General features: G+C 52.3%; 1 protein-coding gene and 1 non-coding gene across 2 annotated transcripts; one reads left to right on the plus strand and one right to left on the minus strand.

Annotated features, from left to right (window-relative positions):
- Positions 1–1,439: 1,439 nt before the first annotated feature.
- LOC120875156 (ras-related protein Rap-2c-like) lies at positions 1,440–3,091 on the plus strand. The gene has a single exon (XM_040256864.1). The coding sequence runs from the start codon at positions 1,506–1,508 to the stop codon at positions 2,106–2,108; it is 603 nt and encodes a 200-aa protein (XP_040112798.1). The 5' UTR covers positions 1,440–1,505; the 3' UTR covers positions 2,109–3,091.
- Positions 3,092–4,814: 1,723 nt separating this feature from the next.
- Positions 4,815–4,887, minus strand: TRNAE-UUC. Its single transcript has one exon. It is a non-coding gene; the product is annotated as a tRNA-Glu (tRNA).
- Between the last annotated feature and the right edge of the window lie 7,364 nt (positions 4,888–12,251).

A 12,251-nucleotide genomic window follows, 5' to 3' on the forward strand; every position in this document is an offset into this window, starting at 1 on the left:
TAAGTATATAACATTATACACTAAGGATGTTCTGTGCTGTTTATAAAAAGCACATTCTGTCACTGACCACAGACAGTGAAGTGCAGGGTGTCTTATTGTCACTTAAACTTTGAGTCTGTGCTGCCAGGGAGGCAGGAAACCAGCTCCGCCTGTCTTGGGGTGCTGCCCCTCAGGCTTCACTGGAACGAGGGAGATTCATCAGTACCCCAAGCCCAGGGCGAGGGGCTATCTCACTCCACCTCCAGCCCAGGCCTGCAGGTCTCCTGAAGCCCCCGGGCACCTGAGAGTGCCTGCCGCGGACAGTGAGCAGGGCTTCCTCAGGTGTGCAGTCCCAGGACTTCGTGCCCTCGCCTCAGCCCCCGCACAGACTTTCTCCTCTGACATCCAGGAAGCCGGAGTAGAAGCTTGAAAATGACTGGAGCAGGGGAGTCAGCCCCGAGGAGCCCCTTTAGATGACCCCAAAGCACGGATGCCCAGGGCTTTTCCTGGCTGCCTGCTGCTGGGTGAATGGGGACATGCTTCCTGGTCTGGGTTGGGATGGAGTCAGGAGGGCACAACAGAAAGCCAGGAGGGTGTAAGTGGGGAGTAAATTGTGATCAACGTTTTATAAAGTTCTGGACTTTATAATTATAAAGTTGGACTCTGGACTCCGCTCAGTGACAAGAGGGGGCTGGCGGGGCCCGAGGGAAGGCAGGGAGGGGCATGAGGGGCCCAGGCCACGGAATGGGTGCCAGGAGGGAGTGACGTGGGACCCTCGGCCTGAAGCTCCTTCACGCGCTACCTCTTCCCTGGGGTCCCCAGGCCTGGAGAGGGGCCACGGCGGCACGACTCCCCAGGCCTGACCTTGAGTGAGGCCAGTCTGGCTTCGGGCCACAAGGCTGGATCTGAAATGTGAAGAAATGCGGCTATTTCCCGGTTGACGTGGAAGGGATCCGGTTACCATCTGCTCCGGGACAGAAGGGGTTCCCCTCGGAGGGAGGGTAGGGAGCCGGGGCTGAGGGAGGGGTCCCCGCCGGCCCTCCCGCCCGCCCGCGGGGTCCTGGGGAAGACGGAGCGGGGCCGGGCAGCTCGGACCGAGCCGAGACAGAGGCAGGGGCGGCGAGGCCGGGGCCGGGCCGCTCGGGCCGGGGGCGGGGCAGACGCTGCGCGGGGCGAGGGAACTGGGGCCGGCGGAGGGGCGCGCGGGGCCCGGGGTCTGGGGGCGGGTGGCCTCTGAGCCGCAGCGGGCAGAGCCGGGCCGGGCGGCGCGGGCTTGGGCGCAGAGGAGTTAGCCTACCCGTGCCCGGGCTGGAGCCCGCGCCCCGGCCCCCGGGTCCCGCCCCCCGGCCCCCGGGTCCCGCCCCCCGGCCCCCGGGTCCCGCCCCCCGCCTCCCCTCCCTCCCCGCCCCCCTTGCCCCTCCCTCCCCGCCCCCCGCCCCCTGCGGCCCCCGCCTGGCCCCCGCCTGGCCCCCGCCTCCGCGCGCCATTCCTTCCGCCGCGCATCCCGCCAGCCGCGCGCTTCGGCCATGGCGGGCCTGGGGCTGCGACCGGCCAAGGGCTACCGGGTGGTGCTGCTGGGCAGCGTGGCGGTGGGCAAGACGGCGCTCGCCACGCAGTTCGCCTGCGGCAGCTTCCCCGAGCAGTGCGAGCCGTCGGTGGAGGAGCTCTTCAGCAAGGTGATCGAGGTGAACGCGGCGCCCGCCCTTCTGGAGATCGTGGACACGGTGGGCGCCGATCACCTGGTCACCCTCAAGGACCTGTACATCAAGAACAGCGACGGCTTCGTGGTGCTCTACAGCGTGTGCAGCGAGGCCTCGTTCGAGGCGGTGCGGCCGCTGCGCGAGCGCATGGGCCGGCTGCGGGGGCCCAAGGCCGTGCCGCTGGTGCTCGTGGGCACCAAGGCCGACCTGGACGCCCAGCGCCAGGTGCTGACGGCACAGGGCCGCGCGCTGGCCCGCGAGTGGCGGTGCCCGTTCCTGGAGGTCACGGCCAAGAGCAAACTGATGGTGGACCAGGTGTTCACGCAGGTGGTGCGCGAGATGGAGGCCCTGGCCCCGCCCGAGGAAGTGGTTCCGGCGGTCCCCACCAACGCGCAGGAGACGTGGCCGTCCGAAAGATTCATCGGCTGACGCGCGGCGGTTCCTCTTGCCTGTATTCGTCGCTTTTCGTGATTTCTGAAGCTGCCTTTGCTCCTCTGCATTTTTAAAGAAAGTTATTCCGCTGTAAACAAGTGGTTACTTCTATATATTGACTCAAATCCGTGCCTCAGACTGTCCACAGAGCTTCTTAAATATTTGTCGAGAACTTTGCAACTGTGTTTACTTCTGACAGTGCTGGGAGGAGAAACCAAAAATCAGTTTTTTACCTCCTGTATGAAGAAAGCCTACCCTTTTCTTCAGTGGAATTTGTTACTGGATTTTTTTTTTTTTGGTCATAATTAACACCTTCCAGTGTCATCTGACGTTTGATATTGATTGAGGAACATGAACTGATGTTTCAGCTTTCCATTCCATGAGGCTCTGATGTGTTTGTTTCCCTCTCATTTACAGCCTTGAATTGCAGTAGTATTTTCCTCTCTGCGTACTTCTAAATATAGTTATGACATACATAGCCATGGTTTGAAAGGGATACTGTATACTCTGGGAGGGGAAAAATCAACTGTATGCTCGGGCAGAGATAGCTCAGCTCTGCCTTCAGTTTTGTAATTGATATCTAGTCGATTTCTGCATCTGTCCATCTGTCGATTAAGTGAAAATAAAATGACTTTAGAAGTCGATAGTTTTGATATTTGTCTTTCTAAAACTTAAGCTCCAAGTTCCTAAGGTTTCCATATACCATATCTTTGCTTTTCAGTTATTTTCCAGGACAAGTTAGTTACTAGAGTGAAAATGCCCCCACATCTTTCTCTGTTTCTGCAGAAGTGCTTTTGATTGCATTTTTTTTTCTCATGTCTTGCCAGAGTTGGATACGTTGTCTGAATACCTGCCTAGTTTAACACCAGTACAAAACATGAAGAATAGAAACAAAACATGGAGAATCTTTTTGCATAGTTTCACGTAATGATAGTAGAGATCTTTCTTGCACTGGCTTAATTTAAAAAATTGGTCTTTGATATGAATTGCTTGTGTTTATTTGCACAAGTTAGCAATTTTACCTCCCCCACTGCAACCAATTTTTAAAATTTAGGAACCTAGATTAGCCATTTGAAGTGAAAGTCGCTCAGTCGTGTCTGACTCTTTGTGGTCCCATGAACTATACATGGTCCATGGAGTTCTGGCCAGGATACTAGAGTGGGTAACCCAGGGGATCTTCCCAACTTAGGGACTGAGCCTAGGCCTCCCACATTGCAGGCGGATTCTTTACCAGTTGAGCCACCAGGGAAGCCTATAGCCATTTGAACATCTTTCTAAGAAAAAAACAAAACAACAAAGCTGTCCCTGAGATCTACAATAATTCCATTAAAGGAAAGTTAAAGAGTGGTGGTTATACTAGGCTCTGGGTGTTATATTTACATTATATATGATGTTTGACTAGAAGAATGGATTTTAACGCACACAAAAATATTTTAGAACCTCACAGTGCCTGAGAACTAGTTTACCCCAAGGAGGGGGCTAGGCCGGGACCTCCCCTGTCTTTTACTGCTTTCTCTTTCCCCTGGACATTGGGGATGGGGTGGCTGGGTGCTTCCTTTTGAGCCTTGAAACCCAGCTAGCCCACGGCTCTCCTCTGACCGTCTCTCCTGGGGTCACTGCTCCTGGCAGTGTTACCTCACACCCGCTCATCCGCTTCCGGAATCATCATTTCTCCAGGGGATGGTTCGGACACAGGGAGGAGGGATGGCAGTCAGGAAGCCTCTCCTGGCCTCAGCTTGGTCCCACGCTGCCCCCTTCTCCTGCTGAAGCAGAGGTAAAAACCCAAGACCCTTCCCTGACCAGATGTGGGCTTCACAGAGAAAGCCCGGGGTGGCTGGGGGAGCCAGGGGAGTGGGAAGGGGAACAGCAGTCCCTGCCCAGCCCTGAGAGCTGGGTCCCCAGGACCGGAAGTGGGCCACCCCTTCACCCTGCCTGATTCCACTTGCTTGTGCTGCGGCCTCTGGGGAGGTTTTGTGTCCCTGGATCCCAGGCCCTCTGGATATCAGGCCTGATTCAGGAAAAAAATTAACATACAGCCATTTCTTTCTTTAAACTACTAGACTCGTCTGGGACTACCACTCAGATCCAGGTGTCCAGCTTGCAGGCCAGGGGCGTTGCTAACGGACCGGTCATGACCAGCCAACACGAATGACCGGGCCCGCGTGATGAGTCCTGTGACCGCTGGAATATGCATGGAGCAGCTTTCTGGGTGTAAATGCACGCACACGCACACAATTAAAGACCCACACCCTGGTTTTCTTTCTCTTCCCGCATTTCTAGTTTCTAATTTATTTACGTTCCTTACAAGTTGCCTGCATCCCTCTGGCCTCGGTGAGTTAGCAAGTGGCTGACAGGACCCCTCGCCACGGTGCTGTGGTACTGGAAGCGCTGTGCCCGGGGGAGGGACAGTGAAACTGGCAGCCTGACGCCACAGCTGGAAAGGAGTGCTCAGATCTCCAGCCCTGCACATGAGACCGGGTTGTAGACTGTGTGCCCGCCTGGTATAACTGGGGAATGCGAAGCTGGTTTCCAGAGATGACGGAACAGTCACTTACCCACAAGAAGGGTGAGTGCTTCCGACTTTCCAAGTGCCCCGCCACTCGGCATGGACAGATCCTTTTCTTGCCGATGTGTTATGGTTTCAGTTTGTGTTATTCAGATTGCGGGTGATGTAAGTTTTTTGTTGTTGTTGCAGGATCTCACTTCCCTAACCAGGGATCGAACCTGGGCCCTCAGCAGTGAAAGTGCCAAGTCCTAACCACTGGACCACCAGGGAACTGGTGATGCTGAGAATTCTTTTGGAGATGTTTTTTTTCTATATTTCAGCCATGCCATGTAGCATGCGGGATCTGAGTTCCCAACCAGGGATCAAACCCTTGCCCTCTGCATTGGGAGTTTGGAGTCTTAGCCACCAGATCACCAGGGAAGTCCCTCTCTGCCCATTTTTGAATCAGGTTATTTTTCCATTGTTAAATTTTAGGAGGTCTCTATATATTCTGGATGTTAATTTTGTATCAGGTATGTGATTTGCAAATATTATTTCCCATTCTGTGGGTTGCCCTTTTACTCTGTTGATAATGTATTTTGGTGCACAAAATTCAAATTTTTTCATGAAATCCAATTGTCCAGCTTTTCTTCTGTTGTCTGTGCCTTTTGCATCATTTCAAAGAAATCACTGCCAAATTCAAAGTTTCCAAGTTTTGACATATGAAAACATAGGTTTAGGACTATTCTATACCTTTGGTCTATATTTTATCTTTTATGCGGGTACTGTACTGTTCTGGTTACTAAAGTATTGTAGCAGTTTTGAAACCAGGAAGTATGTCTTCCAGCTTTATTCTTTTTCCAGGTTGCTTTGGCTGTTTGGGATCCCTTGGCACTCCATATGAATTTTATAATAAGTTTTTCTATTTCTGAAAAGATGTCATCGGAATTTTTATAGGGATTGCATTGAATCTATGGATTGCTTTGTATAGTATTGATGTGTTAATGATATGAGGTCTTCCAATCATAAACATGGAATCCATTTATTTGTGTCTTTTCATGTTTTAGCAATGGATTGTCATCTTCATGGTACAAGTCTTTTCACCTCCTTGGTTAAGTTTATTTCTAGTAGTTTACTCTTTCTGATGGTATTGTAAATGGAATTGTTTTCTTAATTTCCTTTTTGGATTGTTCATTGTTAGTGTATAGAAATGCAACTGATTTCTGTCCGTAGACTCTGTATCCTGCCGCTTTGTTGAATTTACCACTTCTAACAGTTTTGAGTTGTTTTTCTTTCGTGGAATCTTTACCGGTTTCTCCACATAAGATCATGTGAGCAGAGATACTTCGACTTTTTCCTTCCCAATTTGGGTGCCTTTTATCTGTTTTACTTGCCCTCGTTGCTCTGGCGAGGATTCCAGTACAGTGTTGAATGGAAGTGGTGAAGGCAGACATCTCTGCCCTGTGCCTGTTCCTGATCTTAGAGGGAAAGTTTTCAGCCTTTCATCTCTGAGTAGAATGTTCATTGTGGCTTTTATATATTCAGTTTCTATTACATTTAGGTAATTTCCTTCTATTTCTAGTTTGTTGAGTGTTTTTTTCGTGAAAGGGTTTGAATTTTGTTAAATTATTTTGGGGGCATCAATTAAATATGGTATATACATTGATTTTTTTGTTTTTAAATTTTGTCTACACTGGGTCTTTGTTGCCCTGGGGATCTTAGTACCCCAACCAGGAATGAACCCACGCCCCCTGTGTTAGAAGGGCGGAGTCTTAACCGTTAGACCACCAGGGAAGTCCCACATGGATTAATTTTTTGTATGTTGAACCCCTCATGCATTCCAGGAATAAATTCCTCTTGTTCATGGTGTATAAGACTTTTTATGCGTTGTTAAATTCTCTTTGCTAGCATTTCATTGACGACATAGTTGATTTTTCCCCCAGTTTTATCGAGATATATTTGACACAGAACATTGTGTAATATACACTGTAATGCTGTGTACACATTAACGGTATGCAATGTAATGGTTTGATACACATATATATTATTGATACAAAATGATTAACACAGTTCGGTTAGATAACACATCCTTCACCTCCCACGATTATCATTTGTGTTGTTGTGACAAGAACATTAAAGACCTACTCTCCCAGCAACTTTGAGTATGATTTTTATCCTCTATTCCCTATCTGCTCCATGTTTTCTTTCCTCTCAGCCTGGACCTCAGCTGATTAGAGTTCTTTACCCAGTAGAAAGACCCAAGCATTCATTCCCAAAGGATATGAGTCCTGTGTAGGTTTCTGCCACTTTGTGGTTAATACCGCTTTATGATAACCTTTTACAATTGGAACGGAAATACCAAGAGGCATCTCAAAGAACCCACTTGGTCTCTGGGTACAACAGTTAGAGTTCCTCCACCACCCCTCAGCTCCCAAACTCCTGTATTCTGATTGTGGGGAAAACAGCACCAAATATTAGCCTCTGATTAAAGATTACATCAGAAGTGGTAAGATGGAGCCCCATCCTCTCCGAGTGCACTCTCCCAGCTGGTGCTGCCCTTGTCTTCAGAGCCCATCTTGCCTTCCCATCAGGCAGCAACTTTCGGGTGAGCGCACAGAAATAGGACCATTGCGTTCCATGGGCATCGCCTATTACTTTGTTTATTCTGCTGTAAAATCAGTCCCTTGGTCATAGAAATATTCTGCGGGGATACCAGGAAGGTCTACAAAGCATCCTGCAAATCTGTGATGGTGGTGCTGGCAGAAGCATTAGAGGCAGGAAGGCAGAGCCATATTCAGGATAAACATCCGCCCCACGGACGGCAAGCAGCTGCTCCTTCCCCAGTGGAAGAAATCTAATGTCATTGACTTTTCACCAAGTGACTAGTGTTCCCTTGGAAGATGACACCATAATAGGGGCTCAGTGTTGGTCTCTGCTGTAGGCAGGTTAGATCCTTGATGGTGATGAAGCCGGGTCAGATGTTTTGAGGCAAAGTCCATGATGTGGGGCCCATTCGTAGCGTCCATCCCTGCAGCCTTGGTTGCTTCGTGCATGGGCCCACTGAACAAGCACCCGGGGGGATGGCTAAAGTGGCTGAATGGCACAGGAAGGACTGTCTTGCCCAACTGATTCTTGAGATCCTCCTCTGCAGAGGTGCCTGAGGGTGGGTATTCATATGCGGTAAAGTACCTTCACAGTTGAAGGAGGTCCAGCCTCCTGTCTCTTCCCCAGGTCACCCTATTACCAGTCTTCCAATCTTGTTTTTTCCAACTCTCTGATGTTCCAGCCCAACCCATTAGCAACTGTCCATTAATCAACTGTAGACCCATACTTCTAGCCACCTTACAGTCCAGGCAAAGTGGTCAACAACCCAGCACTTGAATGTTTGAAGTGAAGACCACAGGGAGACTTCTTTCTTCGCTCTCCTTTAGGGCCACCTCTAGGTGGGACTGTAGGGCTGCAGTCATCTACTTCTGGACCATCTGTAAACCAGGAGTGAGGTTTTTCCTCCTCAATCAACTAGTCATAAGGCCCTCCCCGTGAGGCCACAGGTCTGGACTGTGGGTGGGAGACCGGGCAGGTGGAGGAGATCAGAGAGACAGCCTACGAGCAGATGTTGACAGACCCCTGAGGCGTGTGGTCTACCTTCAAAGGCACTGAGGACCACGAGTTTACCAAACACCCTGCAGTGGTAGCACAGGATCACCAGCTTCCCAGCCCACAGAGACGCACGCACACTGCCTGTGTGCCGGCCTGGCTCTCCCAGTGACACCGTGGTGGCCTCCCACTGAGCAGAAACAAGTTCACAGGACGTGACCCAAGTGGATCAAGACAAAAACAAGAGTGCTCTGTAGTCAGGTCCAAACACAGACAAAAGTGTGAATACTTTCAAAACCACAAAAAATGATCAAACACTCTCCACTCTTAGCTACTAAGAGTGATGAATGCTTCTTTACCGAGTGCAGGCTTCCCTCCTCAGAGATGAGTTGTTACGCTATTCAAGAATGTAATTTCCCCCACTTCCCCACAGCATCTAATCCAGAGCGAAGCCCTGCTTCCGATTCAACTTTCACCAAAACCACCTCATACAAGCCCATAACCAGCTCTGTGCTGAAGCTGACGCTCCAATACTTTGGCCACCTGATGCAAAGAACGGACTCATTGGAAAACGCCCTGATGCTGGCAAAGATTGAAGACAGGAGAAGGGGACGACAGAGGATGAGACGGTTGGATGACATCACTCAGTGGACTCACACTCACTCACATCGACTCAAGGGACAAGAGTTTGAGCAAACTCCGGGAGACAGTGAAGGATCGGGAAGCCTGGCGTGCTGCAGTGCATGGCGTTGCAGAAGAGCCTGACACGACTGAGCGACTGAACAACAGAACGGCCTCGTGCACGGCCATAACCAACTGAGAAACTTCATGGCTCCCAGGTGTGTGTTCCCCTTCCTGCAATTGCAGAGGAAAGTCAACTTTTCTTTTTTGGTTGTGCCTCACCGCATGTCGGATCTTATTATTAGTTCCTAGACCAGGGATTGACCCTGCAGGGGAAGTGCAGAGTCCTAACCTCTGGTCTGCCAGGGGAGTGCCCAGAGTAAGGCTAGCTTGTTCGGGGATAGGGGTGCTGCTGTGGCCTTTAGCTGGAGGGCAGCCGCACCGCCCGCACCGCACCGCCCGCACCAGCGCTCCTAAGGCCACGTCATTTGTGGCAGCCAAACCTGCGGCCATCAGGGTTCAGGGAGCAGAGTCACTGCAGATAATCTAAGCCAGGCTGACATTAGGCACAAGGCTCTGGACCGGGCCTCTGAGAACGACTTCCAGAGGTGGGGGTGGGGTTCCACCCTCTGGCTCTGCCTCCAGAGTCGGGAGTCTGCCAAACATCCAGAGCCGCCATCCTAGGCTGCGGCAGCCAAAACAGATGCTCCTGCGGCTGCTGTCACTGCCGACCCTGCCTGCCGGCACTCAGGCAGCTGGGAGGAGGCATCAGAACCTGCCCACCCCGTCTCCATCTTGCTTGTCAGCAGAAAAGAGCAGAGAGCAGCAAGGACAGGGCCTCCGCCCTCTTCCCCCTCCGAACCTCCTGGAAGATCAGGCAGTTGGCTGACTCCCATTTCCAAGCAGACCTGGGAGGGAGGGAGTGGAGACAGGCAGCCGCCACGACTCCCCCAACGGGGCCTCCAGCTGCTGTGCGGCCCACCTCCAGATTTCTCTTTTTTCCTCTCTCAAAGAAAACCATACTTCCGTGTTCAGCTCCACAGGGTCCCCACTACTGACCGGCGCGGGGAGGATCCGCGACCACCCTGTGGTCTGGGTCTGGGGCTCTAGGGTTCAGAGGGTTCCTGGGGTTCCCTGGGAAAGGGGGGCCGGCCCCGATCGATCGGGGGCGGGGGGCCGGGAGGGCAGGGCGGGGGCCCACTGTCGGATGCCCTCTGGTGAGACGCGGGCAGATGCTCAGTCCCAAAGGCATAAAGGTCCCCGAGTCGTCGGAGGGCATCCCGGGGAGGGACGGCACTGGCGCGCTGAGGAAGCCCACGGCGGGGGGTGGGGGGCGATCCCTTCAGATCCCATCCCCGGCCTCGGTGAGTGAACCCCCCGGCCTCGCGGACGGGCTTCTGGCGCCTTATTGGAACCTCAACCCAGGAGGTCGGGCTTCCTGGGGCGCGGACACCAGAGCGCGGCCTCCCCGAGGTCCCGTTACACGTGCGTGTTGTGAAGTCACACTCGGCTAGTTAGTGAGGCCCGCCTGCATTCCAAGGACGGCCGCAGACCGCGGGGGAGGACGCCACCGAGCAGGACTGAGAGACCCGGGGCAAGGGTTGGGGGCCGGGGGCGGGGCGGGCGGGGCGGTGCATTCCTGCGGGCGGAGGCGGGCCCCGAGGCCCTGAGGGTTGACCACGCCTCCTTCCTGGACAACCACGCCCCGTCAACAGCCACGCCCCTTCCGGTATGACACGCCCCATCAATAACCACGCCTCCTTTCGGGGTGACCACGTCCCCTCGGTAACCCCGCCCCCGCCCGCGTGGCCACGCCTCCCGCCCGGCAGCTGACCCGCCTGCGCAGGACCCGGGCGGGGCTAAGCAGAATCCACTTATTTAGAAACTTGGTGCCTGTTCCTGGATCGTGGTCTGCTGTGCTGGGAGGCCGGGACGCAGGAAGACCCGGCGACCGTGGGCCGGGAGGCAGAGGGCCCCCTGGAAACTGATCCCCGCCGGGTGTTTGTGCTGCGGCGGCGGCAGAGGGGACAGCTCTGGGACGAAGACGCACGTGGGTGGCAGGGAAGGAGCCTGTAAGGGCAGAGACTTTGGTGCATCTTGGTTGATTTGGACGGAGGAGTGTGTCCGCTGGAGGACTTGCTTACTCTAGGTGTAAGGTGACGCCGCCACAAGTGGGGACGGAGGCCCACCCACTCATATGGGAGGAGGGCAGTGAGCCTTTTGGTTTCCAAGGCTTCAAAACAGTCCAACCCCAGGGAGCGAGAGGACACCAAGGAACCTCAGAGCCCTCCCTGCTTGGGGTTGAGAACTCAGTTCTTTGGTCTTGTTTTGAGGCAGGCAGTGAGATAAAACCATCACCTTATTTATGTGAGGGACTTCCCTGGTGGTCCAGTGGCTAAGACTCAGCTGCTCCCAATGCTGGAAACCTGGATTCCACTCCTGGTCCGGGTACTAGATCCCACATGCTGCAACTAAAGAGTCCCTGAACCTAAGAGTGGGTGCAGCCAAATAAGTAAATAAATATATTTAAAAAGAATAAAGCCATGATCACTTTTAATAGAGCTGTTCTTGACAAAGTTATATAATTGTTACAGATCAAACTCCTGTTGTGAGATTTGTGAGGGGTGTATTTTGTTTGGAAGCCTGTGGTCCCTACAGCTGATGAAGTAGAGAAGCCACAAATCAGCGCAAAAGGCAACTTTTTAAAACAAGCTAAAAAGAAATCATCCCTAAAACTGCAAAAGGTAAAAACTTTGAGAAAAGAGTTCCCCATATCCCACTATGAAAGACCAGGATCTAAAAAAGGACTGAAGTTTGATAGGTTTTCTGTTCCAGAGCTGATGCTACTTTGAAGATATTCAAGAGCTCAGATTGAACAGAGGGATCAGCTAATACGTTTTAAAATATATTTGAAAATTTTGGTTTTGTTTATGTTTTGCCAAAAGTTTTTACTTTGTTTTGGGTTTGAAGGGTTTGATAACAAAAGAAAGCACATTTTTTACGGAGGACTATTTGACGTAATCTCAATATACAGTCATTAAAGGCGAAGAAATAGAAACAGTAGAAGTAACAGCATATAGGTCACCAAAGTGGCCGACAACCTACGTCCAGACTTAACAGCTTGGGGAAGTCCCTCCTGAACAGCAACCTATACTCCCAACCGGGAGAGGGTCCTGGGTGGTGTGCCCACCCCACGGGTGAAACTCCCAGTCGCCATCGTGGGGGCTCCTGCTTATATTCTCAGGCCACACATGGAAACCATCATCAGTTTGCAGGGCAAAAAGGCAGCTCTTCCTTGAACTTTTACAATGCTGTTTGTTTTACCTAGTGAGTCATACATCATCTTAGACCCCGGGGGTTGGCCAGGCCCTCAGGAACTTAAGAGATTCCGAGACCCACTGCCTTTCTCACCTAAAGTGCCGCTTGGCTTGCTGGTA

The sequence above is a fragment of the Oryx dammah genome, unplaced genomic scaffold (genome assembly GCF_014754425.2).
Source record: "Oryx dammah isolate SB20612 unplaced genomic scaffold, SCBI_Odam_1.1 HiC_scaffold_16, whole genome shotgun sequence".
NCBI lineage: Eukaryota > Metazoa > Chordata > Mammalia > Artiodactyla > Bovidae > Oryx > Oryx dammah.

What these genes read in the sequence shown, in the direction of transcription:
- LOC120875156 (XM_040256864.1), top strand. Translation starts at nt 1,506, where the DNA reads ATGGCGGGCCTGGGGCTGCGACCGGCCAAGGGCTACCGGGTGGTGCTG.